At 40.9% G+C, this 23,393-nt stretch overlaps 1 protein-coding gene across 1 annotated transcript in view; it reads right to left on the reverse strand.

The window, feature by feature from the left end:
- Positions 1-23,393, reverse strand: part of tgfbr3 (transforming growth factor, beta receptor III) — a 73,180-nt gene that overhangs the window by 24,605 nt on the left and 25,182 nt on the right. Inside the window, exons 4-5 of the mRNA XM_051376742.1 lie at positions 11,373-11,510; positions 1,934-2,117 (exon numbers count right to left, since the gene is read on the reverse strand). Of these exons, the coding sequence (XP_051232702.1) occupies positions 1,934-2,117; positions 11,373-11,510 (322 nt within the window). The remainder of the gene's footprint in view (positions 1-1,933; positions 2,118-11,372; positions 11,511-23,393) is intronic.

Below are 23,393 nucleotides of genomic sequence, written 5' to 3' on the forward strand. Positions count from 1 at the left end.
CAGAGACTTCAGCAGGGTGGATGTTTGCTTTGACCCAGCAGTTCCAGCTGAAGAGCAGCTTCCATGCTCACTTCACTACACATCCCTGCAGCTGGTATTCCCATTGTCTCAGCACTTAGTAGGCCTGTGCTGGATGAGGTTGGGGCGTGCTCTGGTTGGCATGACCTTCTTATCAACAGGGACATTTCTCTCTTGGTTTTCACGTGGGAAAACTAAGCAAGAGTGTTTACCAGAATTCCTCCACAATAACAGGACAATAATATTCATAAACACATTTAATCAAACCTTGTAGTGTTTTTTCCTCCACTTTCGCGACTGTTCAAAATTTCATTAACTACTAAGAGAGCACTTTCAGAACATGAAAAGTTAGGCCTCTTCTCAGCACTCAGAGAAAACACAAGACAGCTGCTTCCTTATTTGGCAAACAGAGCCTTGGACAAAGTGTAAACTGAAGGTTGGCACCTTACTCTCCGGAACCCCTGTGGCACTGGTACGGCCTGGTTAGGAAGCAAAGTGAGAATCTGTCCATCTTCATGAAACACTACTAATGATGTGAAGGAGTGGAAATCTACAGCTTGGAGTAAACATCATGGCACTCTGGGCTTCTGCCAAACCACAGCCCCCTAATGACACAAGCCAAACGCTTGCAACCACTCTGCTCTCCGCAGAAACTAACAGCACAGAGAGAGAACTTATCACCAGCAGTAGTGGAGCCATTATTCCTCTCCAGACACGAGGTTTGTTTTATTTCCATGTAGTGAAAGATGCTCATTAAAAACAAGATGTCCTGTCTGAGAGCTGATGCATTGTGAAGTTGGACGTGCAGTGTGTTCACTGTACGGAGCGGCCAGTAGTGTGAAGAATCGAAGGTCCACAGCTCAAACATGTGTAGATCAATCATACCCTCCTCTGAGAATCCTGCAGTGCTTCTTCACTTCAGACACACTCCCCCCTCACCTTACTTATTGGAAAAATGTGACAGGCATAGTCTATCTCCTGCTTACCACTGCTTTTTTCCACCTCACATTTGGTCAACCTTTGAATGCCCTGCACCAGCTTTTGTACTTTTTTTGTTTGATTTGACTGTAGTCTATGAAAGTAACACCAATTAGCAAAAGAGACAAATGATATTTCTGAGGATTTTGCATCCAGGGATACTGTCAGTGGCAATCTGTGTCTGTCCACATTTGCACAGTGCCCCTTTTTAAAATAACTATCGTAGGTTCTCTCTTCTTCTGGTCTTTTCTGATGTATCTAGACATGTAGATACCATGCTGGAAAATATGTCACACATAAAAAGCAGCATTGCAACTAGGAATTATTTTCATTACTGATTATCTGCCTATTATTTTGTCATGTTATTCAGATAGATATGATAGATATTTTGTTTACTATCCCATAAAATAAGAAAAGCAACAAATTCTCACTTTGGAGAAACAGGAACCAGGGAATTGTTAACATTGTGCTTGAAAAATTTGTTTAACATTAATCAATTATCAAAATAGTTGGCTATTCATTTTCTGTCAATTGATTAATAAACTAATCATTTTGAAGATATTGTTAGAGAGATAGACAGAAAGAGTATTAAGTAGTAAATTAATAACTATGTAACTTTCTTCATGCAATGATCTTGAATTTGTAATTCAGCCAAAATACTCAAATACACTGTTGTTGTGCACTTCCTTTTATTTTTCAGGGGTTTCAAGGTTGTAAGCAGCTAGAACTCAAAATTACCATAGGTAGCTGACTAAATAGTGTAAAAGAGTGGACGCCTGTTGAGGGAAGGAAATATTTTTCCCAGAGTAGTGCATGTAAACCTCTAGCAACGGCTCAAACACAGAAGCTTAGTTAAGTTATGGGAGCTAACGGGGAACAGGGAGGCATGCCTTGGGGCCTAGAGCTATGTTGGGAATTTTGGGAATCTAGTACACACCTTCACCGACTTTGATGTAGATGTCTTCAGTCATCCTGAGCTCAGAGAAAGAGGTGACTGCCCGGTACTTCTTCTGGGCCCAGTTGAGGAGGTGCTCATTGCCATTGGGAAGGGTCTCCTTCTCGATCTGGCAGAAGAGGGAGATGTTTCCTGGCTGAAAGTGGACCTCTGAGCCCTCAGATACCTTGAGGAGGGGAAAAGGCAGTGTTAGAGGACAAAAGCTGCTGTGTTAAGCTATTATCTAAAAAACAATTATTAATAATAATACAACAGCAGCAACATGCACATGAGAGTCAACTGAACTCCTTTTAACATATGTTGGATTATAAAATGAAGAACCTGCAGGCTTACTGAAAAAAGAGCTCAGGCTTTCTAAAATTAAACCTGCTCTCTAAACATTGGTGAAACCCATCCTTCACACTCCATCCCAACCGTTATTTCAAAGCTTCTACAAATATGCTCTGCGTATTTTTACACATGTTCCTCTACACAATAAGGTGTCTGGTTTCCAGTGTTTATACACTGTTGTAGTGCGTCATCACAAATGTGTAGGTCTGCTTCGAAATGGCCACAAGGGGATAACGGGCAGGACACAAATACTTGACACAGACAGACAGTAAGGCCAGTACATGGGCACACACACACTCATAACAGGTAAAACACACACACAAACGTTTAAGGAACGTGGTAGTAAAAAAACATTCAGTACATACATTTTTGCCAAAGGACAACAGTACAGTGGTGGTTGCTGTACTGAGCCCAGCCGTCAATAAGGGAGATGTCTTAAAAATATGGAGGGCAAAGAAGTGCTGATTTGTGTTTGACAGGGGCTGTATTGAGGAAGGACCACCCCTTTTGCACTTAATGGAGCTCAGCCCATATGCTTCATTTCAGAGAGATAAACATTCACATGTGCTGAAAAACCTACAGAACAACCAAATGAGTCCAAGCACTCGGTCTAGACAGCCTACCTCATTTTATTTCCGTGCTTGTTTTTCTTTCTCCCTAGGTATCCTATCTGTATGCATGAGCAGAGACAGTGCTGGCAGGCCCAATTAAAACATTAAGTCCATTTGAATCCAAGAGGAATACGTAAGGCCACTTCTTTCTGACGATGTTATGAAGCTGTCCCCAAATTGCAATCATACTTTAATGATAATAGAATCATATCCCTTTGGGTTTTTTAGGTTTTTCAGACATAACTATTCAAATCCCCTCATGCGCAACATCTGTCTGACCTCTGGACGCTCCTTGTGATGTTCCTGGCATTGTCACCAGAGGCAGTAAATACTGGGGCCTAGGAGACAGTCTCTGTCGAAGAATCCAGGTTGATTATATTTTTAGTGTGTTTACTACGGCGAGAAATAACAGAAAGGAAGATGGCGAAGAGGTGTTTCCCTGAGCCAGTGAGGAGGGGCCGGGGGTTTCTTTGTTAACCTTGCCAAGCTCAGCAGAGTTTATCAGTTTAATTGCGGGAATATGACTGTAATTAGTCGCAAAGAATTAGAGGGGAAAGCCTGAAAGCCAAATTAGCTCCAGGCCTTCCAGAGCACTGAAAACCGCAGGAATTTGAAATGGGGAAGTGACAGACCTACTCTGGGCTTTAACAAACTCTCTCTCCCTCTCTCTCTCCGTCTCCCCTGTTGCATGCCCAGTTGACAGACCAAAAAAACCCTCTATTTTCCTGTAGGCGCAAGGCCAGTACTGAGGAAAATGCAGTTTTTAAATGCAATTTTCCTCTTGTTCAAGTCTATTTTTTTTTGCATCTGTTTGGTAATTTCCTGGCACCAAGTGAACGTGTTTGCACGAGGTTGGGTTTATGCTAATTAGGGCACAGTGCAATTTTGGTGCTCATTTTGGCACAAATATACATTTGAGTTAAAACATGCTCAGCGAACGCAGACGGGGGCAATTCTGGTGGCTTTGGCAGAGGCGCGTGCATCCATTTGTCACCAAATCTCTAATAATCTCTCATTTATGTGAGTTTATCTCCAGCTTATTAGCTCAACAATATCCACATGACTGTAATGATAAGTAACGTGGAGACAGAGTTCCTTAACGTTAATACCGATGAATACTTGATGAGTGAGATGCCCACAACATCCTGTAAAAAGTTGCATATTTTCTGTGCAGTTGATTCAACTTCTAAAAACCTAAACTCCTTCAAATCAGGCCGGACATTTTATCAAAGCAAATGTACAAACTCTGCTTAAAAACTATTTTTCTATCATGTCAAGAACATTATTACAGTGATTTTTCTGTTTTTGCCATTTTTTACTTGCAATCATGTTTATAAATATTTTGCAGTTGTGGCTTATGCGCATGGAAGCATATTCAGATAGTCAAGTAACACCACAAAATGATCCATCAGACCAACAAATTAAACATGTTATTGAAAATATTTACATACAAATAGTTCACATATGTGAGGTTGTTTCTTTAATGTCTGGAGCCGAGTGCAGCACGGGTCCAGTTTGCAAACCCGTACCAGCCCCTCATCGGCAACAGTCAACACGAACCCATTGGTTTCCTGCAATTACCCAATGAAGGTCTTCTGCAGCTAGACTCGTTTATGTTCATTGGACTTTAAATATATAAATAAGTGAGTAATGTATTAATTATCCTTTAATAATTGTTTGCACAACTATAACCAGTTGTGCCTATATTCCAGCAGCTGGGGAAATATATATATAAAAAATATATATATATATATAAATATCATACATCGGCCATAAGTTCATTCTACCATTGACAGGAGAAGAGAGGAGGTCATTGGTCATTACTGAAACTCTCCCTGACTCTACCTGTTCAATCTGTAGTCCTCCTGCTAATAACGTATTTAGCCTCCCTTCCACGTTGTGTCCAGCTGCGCCTGGTTGCACCTGGTTTGTGCCAACACATGTGGTCACCAAAATCACAAAGAATTTTGAGGATTTGCACGTGATTTTGCGCCCCGTTTCAGGAAAATAGAGCCCTTAAAGTTATGGACAAGAACAACTTCGTTCATGGGCTTAAGTACAATATATACATATAAAATATACTATAATGCAAACAATTTACATAAGCTTTCACTTAATAATGTCACTTGTGTTGCTCATGTACTTACATAAAGCAAAAGGTTTCTTTATAGATTAGACTAGAGCATAGCACTCCAATGAATTATTCTTGTATCAGCAAATTGTAGAAAAAGATCTAAAAGATGTTTGTGTTGGACTGGTGTGACCATCCAGTGCTTGCAGCAAAGGTCTCGTGTCTTTCTCAAGTTCTTCTGAGCTGCAAGTGGCAGCCCATTGCCAAGCAAAGCATAACCTCATTGTATGAAAATAGAGTTCATCTCTTATTAAGCAATCTATATCTTTTACTGCCAAAAACTGGCTTTAAGTTAGATTGTGTTAGCTGTAAAGGCCTTGTAATGTGTTCTGACGCTCAAATACACGAAAACTGGATGTTACCTTGACTTAAGAGGAATTCCACAGGCTTGGCAGTTGAGTGCAACAAAGAATGTAGGAGAAGTTAGTTACATACCATGGGGACTGAAACTCATGCTTTCATGTTCGTAATGGTAGAAACTCATGTACTTATGTTTGTAATGGTATTTGCAGGCAGGCATGTTTCTTCAGCAACTCAAATAGTAACCGTTGTCTTCACTAATATACAATTATCACTGTCAGCTAAATGCTATAGGTTTCTTTCTGTCTTTTAAATTGTAACATAAAACTTCTCCTAAGATCTATACCAGAGTACCTTACGTGGCCCAAAACATTTAACAGTATATTTCCTGCCTATAAGCACCAACATATTACGGCCATATGTGCAGTAAAAAGGAGGAGGCATGCCAAATGTTTGAGATCAATTATCACAAAGCTGCAATCCTCCACTGCGTTCTCACTGAGCAACACCCTGAGCCTGGGAAATCGCAACAGGCTGTCTGAAAATTAAGAGGTGTTGCAAACAGAGGAGGGTGATGGAAAGTGCAGAAAGGTTGATAGATAATATGAGCATGCAATAAGTCTCTGGTGATATTAATGTGATAAATGCTTTTGTGGCTGATTTGATCTTCTCTCTCCTGATGAGATATGTGGAGCTAACCACGCTGCTCGCTGCGAACGTGCGTGTGTTCCTGTGAACTGGCAGGCTCTGTTGTGGAGAAAACAATACCATATGTCTCAGCGCCACTCTGGAGCGTTCCTCTGCCATTCCTGTCTCCAAATGAAAACCAATAGTGGCTACCCATGGTTTCCATTAACGATTACACTGAGGAGAGCGCTCGTGTGTGAGAGCGAGAGAACTCAAACTACAAGCCTTCAACTAATGAAAGAAATACAGGAGTGAAAAAGCAAAGCTTGGCAAACAAACAATAGGCAACACGAGCCAACAGCAAAACTACAGTGTTGTTCCATCAAGAGTCATAAAACATTTGATCCAGATCAAGCCTTTCAAGCAGAGATGCAACTTAGCCCTCCTCCCCTAACCCCCAAAAAGAAATATATACCTTTGGCCACAAAGTCAACACAGCAAACTCTGCACATGTGTCTCACTTGGAATACTAGTGTCCCTTGGTAAAATAAAATTTGGCCTGATTTCAATGTTCATATTTCATGTCATTTTAGACCCATGATGATTCCTGCCTGCTGCTGATTGACAAGGAGTACCGCAGAGAACATGTTTTACAACAAAAGTCTGGATTCTGGCATTTTAAAAGGACGGCAGAGTCCAGTGGCCAACAGCAACAGTGTGCTCAGCGTCTCTGAAGCTTTTCCAGGCAGCCCATCTGTGTCCATGGAGCCCAGAGTACTGAGACCAGGAAACAAGGACTGGCAGGCCTGATTCAGAGTCCAATTAGTCCCAGGAAACAGCCTCTCCAGTGGAAATGCAGTGTGAGGGAGGTCTGGAAGTGGGATTCTGTTCTGAAGTGTTAAGTCCAAAACCAATTCCTCTTGACTCTGTTACTGTAGGCTCTCACCACAGCAACTTCTTCACCTGAGAGGCACGGATCAGAAAGTGTGGGAATTGGATAAGGTCACTAATGCACCGAGATTTTTGCATTTTCTTTGGTTGTGGTACATATGTACTTTTTTAAGTTGAACATTTAAAGGTCCAGTGTGTAACATTCAGGAGACTTTATTGGCAGAAATGGAATATAATATTCAAGTATGTTTTCATTAGTGTGATTGATAGATTGATTTTTTTTTACTTTACAGTGAGCTGTCTGCATCTACAGACGCCACGGGTCGCCTTCTTTAGAATCTGCGATGTTGAACTTCCATGTTTCTACAGTACCCAGACATTTTTTTGCATGTTTCATGACCACAGTAGTTTCTCCTTCATGCTTGGAAGGGAACGCTGAAGCGATGGAGTTGCCACTTGCAACAACACCGCTAGATGCCACTACGTAAATCCTACCTAAATCCCTCCCCAATCAACTGTCCAATCATAGTTTAGCAACAACGTATTGATTGGAAAAAGTTTGTTTAAACATAAGCTTCAATTGTTATCATGTCCAGCTAACTAGCTTACTACCTACAGTAATACCTGAGCATTACTTCCTAGGCTAAGAGGCACATCATTAACTATAAACATGGAGGATACAGGTTATATTAAAAAAAAAACACAACCAGCACATCCACTGTGTAGTATTTAACCCCCCGAGGGAAGCCGGTCCTGGAAATTATCAAAGGTTGGAGACGTTAGCAGCTCTGTCCTGCAACTTATTGGATATAGGTAAGTTTACACTCCAGCAACCCCAGCCAAACCACAATAGCATTACATCTGGCAAACACGTTGGTATATTTAAGACCCCTTTTACATGGTTCTCTTTTTTAAAACGACAGCTGGAAACACAAAAAATCACCCCGAGATGCTGTTTCCAAGCAACTGATGGCGCTACTGTTAGCTTAATTAGCTAGCTAGCTAGCTAGCTATAGCTATTCAATCTGCCAGCAATAGTTGTCATTTCCGCTAACCAATGAGAAATGAGTAGCAGGCCTTTGCCTACCTCTGTCTGAAACCAAGGACCCACTATTTAAAAAGTTACTATGAATTTCAATTAGTAAATACTGTATGTTGCTATTATTATTGTGAACTGCGTATGAAGTTTGACAGGCGTAGCAACAGTAGCTAAACGGCTTAGTCAACAATCAGTTGCAATCATGGATGAATAAAGAGAACTGGATACAGCATTGGAGGCGGCACGCCATTTATTCTTATGGATGCTGCTCAGTGGTGCATAGAGCAAAAAAAGTCACACTGCAATCATCCTGGAGGCTGGACTGCGATTCATTATTGATGAAGAGAGTGAATCTTAACAGTGAGGAGAAGGCCGGTGATTGTTCTTCCAGCAGGATATTATGTGGTATGTGAGTTTTGTGGCATGTTAAGGAGATGTCACTGTGGAGAGAACCTGAGAAGAGGAGCAGAGTCTGGGACTCCTCTGGGTTACAGCAATATGCAGTCGGGCTGGTGGATAAGATACTAACAGATTGCACTGCCACAGGGCTCAGTGCTGTCACTCAAACACAAAATACTTAACACCTTATTCAGGAGGGGGGGCCCTACAGTCAGTCAAAGCTTTGTCTGACTGCAGAGGCCTCTTTCTTCGCTATTAAGATTCCTTTTATCTCTCCTCACCCCACTTGAAAAACTGCAATTATGTGTCACACAAGTAACATACTGAAAGGCTAACAGAGAAAGCTAATGCCTCAGTTTTGTCTCAGAAAATATATATTTGCTCCAGTCAGATAAATAATTGAGCATGTGTAGCTACTGTAAATTAATCTGACATATTCCTCTAATACAGAGATGTATCTTATCATTTAAGAAGTATATTCAGAGCAGCCTCTTTTTTCATGTGAGATTAAAAAGAAGGGAAAACTCCTTCCTCTGCAAAAGCACTGATGTCCAACATCATTAGACACACAGCAACAGCTCTGCCTGGACCGTAGTTAATGATGGTTGTCAGCTGTTTTCTGTCTGCCACCACTGACAAGGGGAGACGTTCACTGTGATGCTGACCTGCTGGTCTCTACAGAAACACCCGTCTCACTGGCCACACATTATCACAGCTTAGGAAAACACAAGCAGGCCAGATGCACATCCATCTGCATGAAATGTACCAAGTGTCTTTTGACATGAGAACATTTCCATTACTGCAGGAAATAATAATTAAGAGAAGTATTTGTTCAAGTGTCCATGTTGTGTATTTCTAAACTATGAACCTACTCACGCATGAGGAAATTCTGAAAAGATTTTTGGTGTGTTCTCCTCGCATATTGGTTATTCAATTTAGCAGGGTCCTCAAAAAGGTTTTATTTAGAACATCCGATTTGATTAATTTCTCTACAAATTCTCTTAGAAGAAATATTTATTTGGATGAAAGTCGAGAAGTAAACAACCCTATCCTTTTATTATGCAGCCTTTTTTAAGTGTACAGTAATTACTCTAAATGCGGAGGTGATGATTTATGAACATGTCTGCTTGATGAAGGTCATGTCAGATAAGCCTGAAAAAGTTTAATACGGTCTAGAAGACACATATTCTAAATGTCAAAGGGGTTGGGACAATATGTAAGAATATGTTAGTGGAACACAGGGCTCTTTATATAACATGTGTGTGCGTGTGTGTAGATGAGCCTGTGCATAACGCAGGGATTTTGCAATTTTTTTCTCCGTGTCACATTGGCTTTCACGGCAGGATGTTTTGCTCATGAGACGTAAGCAAGGAAACACCCGACCACATATGGAAAAAATTTGTGTACCTGATACTGCATTCTTGCAGAATGCTGTGGTGTTAACACACAATTGAAAATGATTACTTCTGGGAAGCCAAAAATACAATAAAGCCTTCAGAGCATATGAAGGCAAAGAAAAAAGTTTTCATCGCAATATAGTATAGTTAAGCCATGGCTGAGGCTTGTGGGTCTCATTTTACAATGATTTTTCTCAGGCTTTAAACAAGGGCACTGAAGCAGTCCATTTTTACATTTCTTATTAAGTTTCCCAGTGAGGCCCCTTGGTACCTTTACTAAATATGGCTGGCTCTCTAGGGGATCAGGCTTCAAATACATTGAGATGTCCCTCACCAAAACCTCCTCCCCATGTACCCAGGTCCTAACACAACCCTCTGGTGAATCATTTTGATATTTCAGTGTAACTTTTAAAAGAAGAAAAAACATTGAACTTAGATAATAAAACACAAAGTTCAGAATTCTAAAGTTTTGCTGCTACAGCCTTGGGTATGACCAGTAGCTAATGCTGGCTAATGTTAGCAAACATAAAATGGAGGCTGTGTTACTGACCTTAATGAGTCATGTTGCATATTTTGGTTATTCTCTACTTGTCCTCCTGTTATAACTACCAATCCTACAAAAGCTACATCAGTGTCTTGTAGGGCAATCAGTTGATCATTTTCCTGATTAATTGATAAGCTAAAATGTCAGAAAATGGTGAAAAATCAGTGTCTGTCCTTAAATGTCTTGTTTTGTCCACAACCCAAATATATTCAGTTTACTGTCATAGAGGACTAAAGAAACCAGAAAATATTCACATTTGAGAAGCTGAAATAGAGAATTTGGCATTTTTGTCTTAGAAAATTGCCCAGAACTGATTATCAAAATACTTGGCGATTGACAACTAATCGATTAATCACCTATACGTTGCAGGTCTAGTGTCTTGCTGATCTTACAAATCTGGATCAGTCGCACCATAGATTGGACAAAATAATACTATTAAATGATGATTCAACAAAATCAAAAGGTGAGAGATGAACTCCTTCCTCAGCAGAGTTTTAGTGGTTTAGTGTTTGCTACCACACATTCCCCCTTGTTAGGGTTTCTGTGGTATACGGATACGCCCTGTCAGAATTGAACAGCTGCCAAGCTATCAACAGGACTGTTTGGGGGGGACTGTGGTTATGTAGTGTGAATAAAGCTGACAAAGCACATCTCATCTTTTTAGATAAATACATTTTACACCATGACGTGAGGGAGTGATGCTGGTTTGAGTCTGGCAAAATAATGAAAGCAAAACTCTCGGGATTACATACTTAATCGATAAATATAAATTAAAGAATATTCATATTAATCTTAAACTTCTACTAATCTAAAACTAGCTCTACAATTATTTTATGATCAAGATAATCAAATGTTAAGAATTCATCTGCAGTGCACAGCTGTAGCTAAATAAGTATGCACAGATGAAACATTATGTATGTGTATACAGAGATTAATGCCTCGCCACAAATGACTGCGCATGCATGCCATCAAGATCAAATCATGGGAAACCTCTTGTGGAGTGTGGAAAGGCCTCCTCTGCAAATTCATATCACTTTAAATAATTCTCAGAGAAGAGGGCTACTGAAATGGGAATACGGTTTAGCCTGTGCGGAAATGAATACACAGATTTAGGAAGTAAGATTTAAAGGCTTTTAGTGACGCTGGACTCACATGAAAGGTACGTTTAATGCCCGGGGCCAGGTTCTCTGTCTTGATCTTCCAGATCAGTGGTTGGGGGGAGTTGAGCACGAAGACCAGTGGCTTCTGGTGGCGCAGCAAAGACTGGATGGGCTTCAGATGCAGCTCAACCTGGTAAGGCGAAACAAAAAAAAGGGATTGAGTCACATAAAAGAACAACACACTGGTAAACAGACAGAATTCACAACAAGATCACTCTCAGTACATCACATGATCACATTTCACACAGCTGCACTGTGAAAATGTCATGCTTTGATTTTCTCATGTTCACTGAAATATAACCAAAAATATCAGGCGATACAGTTATCATCCTGGTGTAATTGCAGGGCTATAATGTTGTAGATTGTTCTCCTTTATCTGGCTTTGTGGTTGTTTACGTACTCCCTTTGCTGATAAACTCACAAAGACGGCATGCTGTGTTCTCCCTAAAAGGCACTTGCTTAGCTCTGATATGTAGCCTCAGCGGGATCTGAACTTTCACACAGTGGAGTCTTTGTTAACAGAGGAAAAAAAACATGAAGTGGCGGGCCTCTGTTACCATCTCTACAGCATGCAACTATGCCTTTGCTTCTCAGACTGCCGTTAAAATAGATTTTCACAGTCTGTTAGTGAGACGGGGAAAACAAACTTGATGTTTTGGGAGCTAAGCTGTTGTTTTCTTGTTTCCAGTGCTAGACCTGTCTAGACCCTTTGGACCAAATCTAGTCAGGTGGTTCATGGCCTGAGCACGCCGTGAACTCATAACAGGCAAGGGCCTGGCTTTCTATCATCCTCTTTACAGATAAGCATAACTTTTAAATATTGCCATAACCAGAGCTTACTCAAGAGTTGAAAAACTTTCAACGGTTCTCTCTAGCTTTGATGAGAATGATACTCTAGAGGGTATGGCAGTCTGTCTAACACTCTTCTTTCCTCCTATCTGTATTCCCAGACTAATCATATTAGCCCCATCCGGTGTGTCAGCAGTAAAAGCCTGTAAATTACTAATTCAACCCACAAGGATTCACACAATATGATATAACGAGCCCAAAAGTAACTTAATAAGTCACGGCTCGCAAAAATATTGGCCCTTCTCTTTTCTCAGTAAATACAGCCTTTGTGCTTCCACTGAAGCTAATAATGGAACAAACGATCTGTACTTACAATGATGGAGACTGTAAAACTGAGTTGACAGTTTATTATTAGTGAGTGTTTGAATGAGTTAGAACCGTGAAAAACTGCAGAGAACATTCAAACCAATAATTTGTTTGGATGTGGTTATGGCGTTTATATTATCAAGATGAAGATCTACATCGTTAATGGAAGCCATTACCATTCTTTCTGCTACACTCATAGGCTCTGTATTTCAGTCACTACAAATCAGTTACAATCAACTATACTGTACTTTTTTTATCTAATAGTTAGACTGCTATAGGTTCTGACACAGACTAAATGCTGAACAGCGTAAAATCTTTCATCGATTTAATATTTCCCACATTTCTTCCTGCTACACTGAGATTTGCATACGCAGTGCAAACCTGCTCTATCATAAATTACTGACAATATCTTAACAAGAGGAAAGAGGTGAAACAAGTATTTGGCAACTATTGAGTTTGTTACAGTTCAATGTTAAGTTGACAAATGAAATTCCTGACTGTTGTTTTACAGCTGTCTGGTGGGTATGCTCTTGCCTGTTAGAGTCTGGACTGTTTACACCAAAGATAGCAGAGAAAGAATCTCCACTCTTTATCAATAAAATGTTTCAAAAGATAAAGACAAGAATCAACTTGGGCCCACAATAGCAATATATATCGGCAACAGACTCAACAGCAATAAGGAAACAGTTCAGTAGAATATCTACTGTTTCACTTAAATGCATTAAATGTAAACCACTATTAAAACACCCTGGCTCCCGGACAGCCCATCTATTCCCGTGATAATGGAGAGTGATGTGACTGAATCACTATAGCTACAATGAGTATGGCATCAGTCAAAAGCTACATCTCAAGAATTGATCCACAGGCAGTCCATGATGGAGAGGCACACAGGTAACACTGAGTACCTGTGTTCCTTGGTAGATAACATGACATGAGTAAATTCAAAGTTAGCTGGTTAAATTCAACCCCCTCACACTCTCACTATGCTTCACCAAACAAACTGCATGCCAGACTCCTGTCTCCCTCAGAGGAGATCTTTTCTACCCAGCAAAGTGTGATTTTAATCTTCTGGCAGACGCTCTGCGTTCAAAGACTTGTCACTGTGATGCCGCATGAAGCCATTTAACGAGAGACACCGACAGCATAGATAGAGTGAACATGAAGCATCAAAGCCTAATTATCAGTCCTCCACAGATGTAAGCCCCGGAGGAGAGCAGCACAAACCAGTGTTTAGTGATGTGGTCCATGAAAGTGCTGCAAAAATCATTAAAAAGTCCCTCAGAGAGAAGACGATGGAAGACACTACTGAGCAGCTATCTATGAGGCAAACTGGATGGTGATCCAAACAAACAGATCAGAGACTTAGAAACTCACTGCACTCTTTCTTTTTTTGCATATTTGTTTCTTCCTTCGTCCAGACTCAAGGAAAAAGCGTGCGCATCGGTCCTCTGAGAATAACAACAACCAAGATATAATCATACCTGGCTTGGCTTTGAGGCCCTGGCTTTGAGAAATGGAAGAGAGGGAGACAGACGAAGAATGAGAGCGAGGGAGAGAGTTGTAAAAGATGAGGAAATTAAACCCAGACAGAAACATTTCCAGAAGACGTGAGTCACCTGAAAGCATAAACATAAACAGAGTGCTTGCGGAGAGGAAGTGCCAAGCGGTGCTGACGGTGAAAAAGGGAAAACTGTGGTAATTATCTGCAGTAAGGTTTAGTGAGTAAACAGTGATAATACCGAGCTCAGTACTGACCAGAGCAGGGTTGCGCAATGTAAGCGATGATCACGATTCAACAGCAGCTGGTGTGCATCTCTGCCCACAGAGTTGCCGTCATAACGTTTGGTAAGACTGGTGCGCATAGCAACAGACCTTGTCATGCAGCCAGGGTGTGGAGAGAAGAGGTGCAGGAACACCAGGCATCAAAGTGCCTCGAGTGGTGTTTGCAAGGATCAGGTGGCGCTGAGTTGTCCCTGGTGTCGCTACCTTCATTGGACCCTGCAGAGAGGGTCTGTCGGGGCCGGGAGGCCACGCCTGATTGATTATCAGGAGGCTGGCACAGGGATTTGGGGGTCCAGTGTCCATTACAGTTATGGGGCGCATTTGCCAGCAGCCACGGATGGAGAGCTATCCTGTTACTGAAATTACACCCCACACAAGGGACGACAGCTGTAGCAGGGTATGCAAGGCCTGTCACAGCATACCATTAGTGATGGTAGCATGTGTAAACAATGGAAATGTAAAAAAAAAAAACAACAACAACACAGCCTCAACTTTAAGCTCTAAATCAGCTCCAAAAACAAGCATAGCGCCAACTGGAACAAAAACCCGAATGATGAATCGCACACAAGCCACATGGTTAGTTTTAGAACCTACTGATGCCTGTGACACTGTAATTTTAAAGGGTGATTTGTTTGTCCCGTCTTCAGCATGTGGTTGCAATTTCATGACCTTTCAAGCTAACTAAATCACACACACAATTCCAACGTGATACTTTCATAGACAAACACTGAGACCCTGCAGTCAGAGCTCAGCATCAGGGCGGCTCAGTGTCCTTGCAGTTTCCTTTATTGACAGAGCTAATTAAGTGCCTGGTGATCCCTGCTGATTCAGAGAAAACCCCAAACATCCTTTAATTAGCCGAAATGTTAGACTTATCTAAGAACACACTCTCCCTCCCAGGAAATAATAATCAAAATCAATGCCATGAAACTGAGCCATGGATGAACGGTGTCTGAATAACAATGACTGGCTGGTATTGTTTTAAACAGGAATCAGTATGGGTTAAAACAGATCAATATCCAAGGTTATTACAAACTTTGGAACATTGCAAAAGCTGAAAACAAAAGAGGCCTGGCGAGGAACTGAACAGTCATGCCTCCAAGCGGAGAAAGGCACACAGCCTGGGACCAATCATACTGCGTTATCTGATGTGTGTGTATGTGCGTGTGTCTTGTCTGTCTGGATCTTGGTTCTTTCTGGATCACTGAGGGTGTACAGAGGAAAGGAGAGCCGGGGCAATGGAGCCAAGTGATGGAGGGAAGGCGGACCAAAACCTGTTGACCGCTCTTATCAGTGCCACCCACATATTTGAGTACGATGGGGATGCTACCTGGAGCCTGTCCCCTGAACTGTGATGCTAATCAGTCAAGCCTGAGCAGCCTGAAAAGACGTCAAAATGAGACGGGACCTCTGGATAGCAATCTTTCAGTGATATGGCAGAATGGCAGGACATGCTGAGGAAAATGGGAGGGGGGTCAGGAGGAAGGGCCAAGATTACACTGATTAGATTAGAGCCTAACTGAAATTAAACCCATTTTTGCAAATAGTTCAGTATATACTGTACTGCTCTAGTGTTTGTTTTGTGTACTTAATTCGTCAGAACTGTATGTACCAAAAAGAAGAAACTGAAGATCTATTTATTTTTCTTCAGTGTTCTCAAAGGGGTGTGATTTGTTGGTACCAACTGACAATGTTTGGTACTCGAGTTTTTTTGTAATATCACTTCAATTTCAGCAGCAACGAAGGCAGTTGATCAGCTAGACTAAAAACTAAAACTAAACAAAACATTTTAGTTGACTGAAATAAAAATAACAATTTACTTAGGAAAAAAACTGACTGTGAATCAACTGCCTTCACAAAGTGTAGCCAACACTGAAACTAATAAAAAACTAAACTAAAACTAAACTCTGGTGTGGAGTGCTGAGGTTAAAGGACAACACGTTGCTTTAAGTTTTGCCAAAACTGGAATGCACCATGAAAGAGACACAGCAAGTACAAACACAATGGTAAGTGTTCAGGGGCTTTTGATGACTCAGTAGGTGTTAAAATTACTTGGATGAAAAGCAACAAAAGTAACAAGCTGACTAGCTGACTAGTGAAAGCTAGTTAGCTTAGCATGCTAGCTTTCACTTTCCGTGTAGGAATACGAACCTGACATCACGATGTATCCTCCACTCCTGAATGTTGCAAAAGGACACTCATATATCGCTAACAGCTGATAAGCAACATTATTTGCACTTGCTGATAAAGACTGTCGTCGATACAGGTCAGTAATGCTCCATGGTAGATCACAGTGCATCTCCTAGCAATCCTAGCTCTCAAAATTTAGTCAACTGCTGCTGTGAGAGACATCCACCCAGAGACTTGAAGCTTAGATGCTGTAGCCACAAATATGTCCAGTAACGGTATGCACACTTCCTACAGTATCACTATAGTTTATCATTTGTTTCACATAAAATGAGGAGAATTCATATTTCAGCTCTACTGGATGCAGCCTTTCCACCCCTCTACCTTTATTATCATTAAATGCAGGAGAAAAATGATTCCTAGTGAGCAAAAAGAGTAAGGCCATACAAAAGCCCCAAAGCAAGTTCAAATAAAAACATTGCTGGCTTTGTGTGTGCAGTTTGTCTTGTGTGTGTGAGCTCCACTCATATCTAACACTGAGCTCTCGCCAGCTGTTTGTGCTTGGTGAACTCCTCCAGCTAGTCACTCACACAGTCGAAGATATCCACGAATTCCAGCTGATAAAGCAATCATCTGCTCTGCCTCACCCTGATACAGAGCCAGTGGCTGCGTTTGATGTTTGGTAAGCTGATTGTAGAAAGATGGCCGGTTCGAGATACCACCGGCCCCTTTTGTTTATTTTCTACACTATCACCCGACTGTACGCCCAGACAGGCCTCTTTTTCTGCGTTGCTTATTTTTGCTGTAGAGTTTGCAACAACTAAGGGAACTAGGTGTCTACCATAGTGCCAATCTCTGCATAGACGCACATGTGGTGGTGGGTTGTTAGTGGGGTGCAAAAGGCCACTTTAGCGCGTCACAGAAGGAACATATGGAAAAATGTTCAAACTTGATACCTATGCTGTTGAACCAGAGGAGGGGGAGCAGAAAAAAACACTTTAGGATGAGGTCATTGTTTTGGTAGAGCTTAAGTGGCAAAACACCAACACCTTCAGGTCGATAGTCAACCAACGAAAAAAGATATTTTGCCTCAAAATCCCAAGAGGTTTAAAGCTTGGATGAAATTTGAGCAGCAAGTCTAGTCTGTGGCACAGCTTACTCTGACTGCAACTCTCATTTGTTCTCTTGCTCTAGAAGATTAGATCCTTTTTATACAATAAAACTACATTTTGTGAAAATTAGAAAATGATTCTGCTATTATTTGAGGAAATCACTACCCGCAGACACATACAGCCAACCTGGCACAACAGACTTTACTATGACTTGCCAACCCAGAACAGTCACTTTACAATTCCTATTCCAGGATACTGCCTCTCAGCCTGGGCTGTCTTTCCTTTAGAGGCCCCCACGGGTATAAGAGAGAAAAGGGGCTTCTGTTACTTTGATCAGGACCACTGGAGCTGAAGAAATCATCACTCTTTATTTCAGACAAATGTGAATAACACTTTTGAAGTTTCAAAAAAATTATTCTCCAGGCGAGCCAGTTTCAGTGCTGGTCATTTTATGGAAAAGGAGAGTTAGGAATCGATGAAACAAACAGCCCACTGTCTAAAAGAAATGTTGAGTAAAAATCCAGAGTATGATAAAAAAAAAAAATGTTACATCCCAAACTAGTTAAGTAAAGCCAGCCAACAAATCTCCCTCACTGTGGTCTGGCAATGCTAAGTGGGCATTGTCTGGCAGGGGGAGGGGGTCATTTCAGGATATACACACACACAAAAAAACAACATAGAAACAAACAAACAAGCACTCTCATTTTCTGTAATATTAAAAAAATCTTCTTTACCTAACTGGACCAATGCACTGACTAGTCTGCAGTTGCACCTAGACCAGTGTGTAGGATTAAGTGGCATCTAGTGGTGAAGCTTCAGATTGCAACTAACTGAACACTGCTGCCGTCTGTGTTTGTTGACCTGGGAATGAGAACGGGCTGTGAAGTGTGTTGAGAGAAACTACAGTGGCTGCGAAACTAGCGAAATACATGAGAAGGCCCTATCTATAGCCAGTGTTTGGTTTGTCCATTCTGAGCTACTGTAGAAACATGGCAGACTCCATTGACTCCGCAGCATCCATAGATAAATACAGTTTATTCTAAGGTAACAAAACCACATTGATTCCCATTTTTAGGAGATTATACACTAATGAGGACATACCTATGAATATTATATTATTATATATAGAGCCTGCTAAATGTTACATACTGGACCTTTAAAATAATAATAAACAAGAAAAACATCTTCTGGAAACAGAATCAGAAATTCCTCCTGAAATCAATTTTCTAAGAGGTCTACTGTACAGCCAAGCAGCTCTGTGAGGCTGTGTTTGGGCACAGCAGTGCTTTGAGATAAATGCTAATGTAAGCATTCTACTGTGCTCACAATGACAATGCTAACATGCTGGTGTTAAGCAAGGAAACAAGAAAACAAGAAACCATCTTAGTTATGCTAACATGCAATCATTTACTCAAGAACAAAATCTTCTTGGAACCATACATGTATGCACAAGATTGCACAGCAATTCATCCAATAGTTTGCCAAACTGACATGTTTCAGTACTGCAACAATATGGACAGTTTCACCTGCTCAATGGTGGACATTATGGAGAGTAATTAAGTGCTGTGCTTGGGTTTAGTCATTTGATATCTGTGAAGGAACAATTGGAAAACTAGGTTCAACCAAATTCATTTTTTATGTTGATACAAGAGCCTAACAGCTGCTGTTACTCATTATTTTTAATCTGCAGCATCTGTACTAAATATAAACGGTTTTAAAGATAAAACCTTTATTAGGGATGCATCAGGAACAATAAGAAAACATTTGACTCATTCATCACTTGCTCTATTTTAGACTTCTTTTAATAAAAGCAGACTGGTATACTTTTACCTCAGCAGATCTGAACACATGGCTTGTACATCACCACAATACTATCCAAAATATTATTGTGGATATTTCTAGCCTTAGGCCACTTGAATGAATGATTAGAATATTTCCTCCTCCTGGTGTGTTATTCTATGGTGACTGCAAGCCCTCTAAACGTGAGCATATTCCAGACGTAGCACTATGCACAGTCACTACTGAGGTGTTCTGTTGCACTTAATAACTCAGCTTCGGTGTGGAGGTTGGCCAGGAGCCAAAGTGTGTATTCTGAGTCAGGTCCAGCTGTGCATTTCTTTCTGTGGATAACAGTTCATACCCCTTAGTTAATACCCATACAGAATGGGTTCACTGGTGCAGGCAGGAAACAATTCATTGCTCTCACGTCTTTATTGAAAATATGGACAAACTGCAAGCCGCGACTCTCACACATGGATGTGAAAGAGATGTGAAGCAGGCCTCACACATCGCAGCTGCAGGATGTGTGTCAGTCTGCCTGTGTTAGTGTTAGGCTGTTTGAAATTGACCATGTGATCCCCTTTGTCCACATTAGGCCGTACACACCATGTGCAATAGCAGATTTATTCCCCTACCTGGTCAAGGCTTCGCTTTCCACACACTTAGTGAGGAGTCACTGGGGCACATCGTGTTCTCCAGCAGCCCCTCAACCCAGACGGGCCAGTTCAGCACTGCACAGCCAAAGATCAGCCACAGGCCCCTCTTGTACTGCAGGCCATTGCACAAAACATCCAAATACAGTCTGTTCTGCGGCTCAGACACCACATCCTCCCCCTTCAGCAGAGGTGAGGAGAATGCAGAAAATTTACATAATCACAGACTGACCAGCCACCTCTATGCTGACTTTGAAAATAAGCAAAGGATACACATGCCAAAGCAAACACAGGAATAGACCCTTTACTGGGAGTGAAATGTATTTGCAAGCTTCCACATCTGACAACTAAAATTGATTGGAGCACTTAAATTAAAGGAAAAGTTCAACATAGTTCATCATCATCACTTTTTTTGTATAGATTTAAAAAAAAAAAAAAAAAAGCTATCGTTTTAATTAGTGCATTTTGAGGGGCTGGTACTGTAGCTGCTGTTCCCTTTGGGACAGATCCAGGGGAGCTGTTTACCTTTGTTTCAAGTCTTTAACAGTCATGAGAGTGTTCCTCATCTAACTCAACAACAAAATTGAAACATTTTTCCAAAAACTAAGAGGACGCCCTTTGATCAAAAGATTAACTTGAATTTACCATTCAAGTTTGAATTTATTATATTCACCAAAGAGGTTATTGTTTATGGTCCTGCTAGCTGTATACATGGCCATATTTTAGCAAAAAAAGTGTGATTGGCACAAACTGAGCATACAGATGGACAGAGGAGAAATGGATTATGCTGCAAGAGTAGTTTGAGACGTTTATGTGGGCGTTTTAGTTCACCATTAAACTGGGAGGCTGTTTGAATCCACTGTAACTGCTGTGAATGAACAGCTATTTTCCCACATAAAGGAACGAGCTACAAATTTTCAGAGCCACTTATTAAGCCAAAAGTTGTTACAGTTTGATATATTCAAAATATACTCATATTAAGCAGAATATTTATTTAAGAAAAGATGCAGTTTCATGGAGTTTCGTGGTTTGGAAAAGACTTTTGCGTCATAAATGAGGAGTAGGCTTCATGCTCTAGACTCGCATTAGTCAAGGATAAATAATAAAGAGCAAAGTGGTCCTATTTCACAGACTTTTAGGTGAGAGCATCCTTGCTTAAATGTGGCAAAGGATGTTAAACAACAACAAGATCCCTTTTGTTTCAAGCTGTAATTCTTTTTTTCCACTGGATTATCAGTTCCTGCTGTCACGAAAGATCAGGGGCAGATTGTATCAATGAGAGCACTCTCTGACGCACTGTGTGCCCTCCAACACAACCTTGTTGAAGGCTAAGCACTTAGGAAGAGGCTGTGTTTGTGTCCGAACAGGCCAATCTGTGCCCACGACCAAGGTGGAAATGCAATCAAGAACAGAACAAGGGAGGGAGTGGGCAGAATGTCCAAGCGTCCTTTAGGGGATCTTATCTCATCTCATCACAAGCAGAAACTTCCAGTCACAGAGCGAGCTTCAGCAGGGCCACCTAATCTCAACCAGAGCCCGAGTGACCTTCTGCAGCCAAGGCTGTAGGCAGGGGAACAGACAGCTGGATTTCAGCCTCCTCCACAAAAGTCCTCACTTGACCATGGAGGTGATGGGTTACCAACAGCTGGATAAACTGATGCAAAGAGATGGGTTTCACAGCCCCTCAAACTTTGGTTTTACTGGGCTATCCATGACAGTTATGCTGCGAGTGATCGTTTACACGGCAAATTATTCTATTTGTTAAGAAAGAAAACAAATGACAATGTAAAAATTATTACAAAATAAACAAAAGCATATGAAAATCTTTTCTGGTGCCAGATCTTGTCAGTTGACTGTATTTATGAACCACTGTTTGGTCCATTGCTACCAGTGGAAGGGTCTCTTGAGAGCAAGTGAAAATAAGAATTAGACAGCCAGTCTCATGGGTTGTGACAGCTTGAACAGCAACTAAAATATGGTTAAGATTAGGGGTGTAAGAAAATATCAAAATGTCTTATAACAATATTTTATTTTGTGATATTGTACCAATTCTCAAGAAGACAAATGTTCGTTATACTATGACAGTTCTTTATACTATGACAGTTTTTTATATTAAATCACAATATATGACTGCTGTATCATGATACGTCAACACACAGCCCAAGTTAAGACTGTTTTATTTTCTGTTTGAAGTAAAAAAAAAACTGAAAAGGTTCTTCGTCGTTTATGCTGAAAATCCTTAATCTGTCCCATAAAAGGCCACTAAGCAATGCATAGATGCATAAATGTATGTCACAAGACATTTGTTAATTTGTTTTTTCCTCGTATATGAAACAAATCAGTCATGATGCATGACATGCATGAACACACTGTAATTAATAGCTGTTGTAATTTATCAGCTGGATTGCACAGTTTGCAGACAATAAAAAGCTACCTTGGTTTAAATAGTGTACTATGTTGAGCCTAATTTGCCTCATTACATTGCATCCCTTGCAATGTCCACAGTGAAACTGCTCAGCAATACATAATGTATGAAAAAAACCTGACAAATCTCAAATGCAAAAGAAGCCCTGTAATAGCATCATCTCCTCAAAATGACATTGTGTGGAGTAAACATGACAGATTACAACAAAAGACTGATTACAGGAATCTATCATTGAGGGTGGTGCACTAAAGAACAAGCACAGCCACTGAAGCCAGAGAGTACTTTCGGTATTTTCCAGCTGATTCAGCATACTCACACACACTGTGTTTCTGTATATTTGGCCTAGGCAACGTTTAAGCCTACATCAGCAGCAGAAATGCAATGGCAAGTCTATACATGCTGCTTTTCACACTGCTGTGACTGAGGGGCTTGCGAACTTGGGACAGGTTAAAATCCAGACGCAGCGTGTTCACAGGCCGTGGGGCCATGATTAATCTTAAAACTATGGCTAACTGCGAAGTCCTGCCATGAGACAAGCTGTATAATACCTGAAGACAGGGAGTGGTTAAGAAACCGACATTAAACTCAGGAACACTATCGGGAGACAGTTAAGAGATGTGCTGAGAGTGTAAAAGAATGCACTAAAGAGATCTATCCTTTACCTGTACCTATTAAATGACTAGCCATTTAAATGACTAACAAATCATCCTCTAGAAGGTTATTTTAATTGTGTTAAATCTCAGTCAAACCAGCATCTAAAACAGTAAAATATACAGAAAATAAGAGAGTCTTGGAGAGTTATTGTGACTGACTAACACTGGCTCGCAATATCATTAGCTTAAAACAATAGAGTAATTCACCGGCTAGCCCTGAGATAATCCTTCAATCAGTCAACAAGCCTCTAGTGCCGCCTGTTTTGTGAAAACACGTGGACAAACTTCACTTTTCCCTTGTAGTGTGACCAGTCCTTTCCTCCTTTG

The sequence above is a fragment of the Dicentrarchus labrax genome, unplaced genomic scaffold, assembly GCF_905237075.1.
Source record: "Dicentrarchus labrax unplaced genomic scaffold, dlabrax2021, whole genome shotgun sequence".
Taxonomy (NCBI): Eukaryota; Metazoa; Chordata; class Actinopteri; family Moronidae; genus Dicentrarchus; species Dicentrarchus labrax.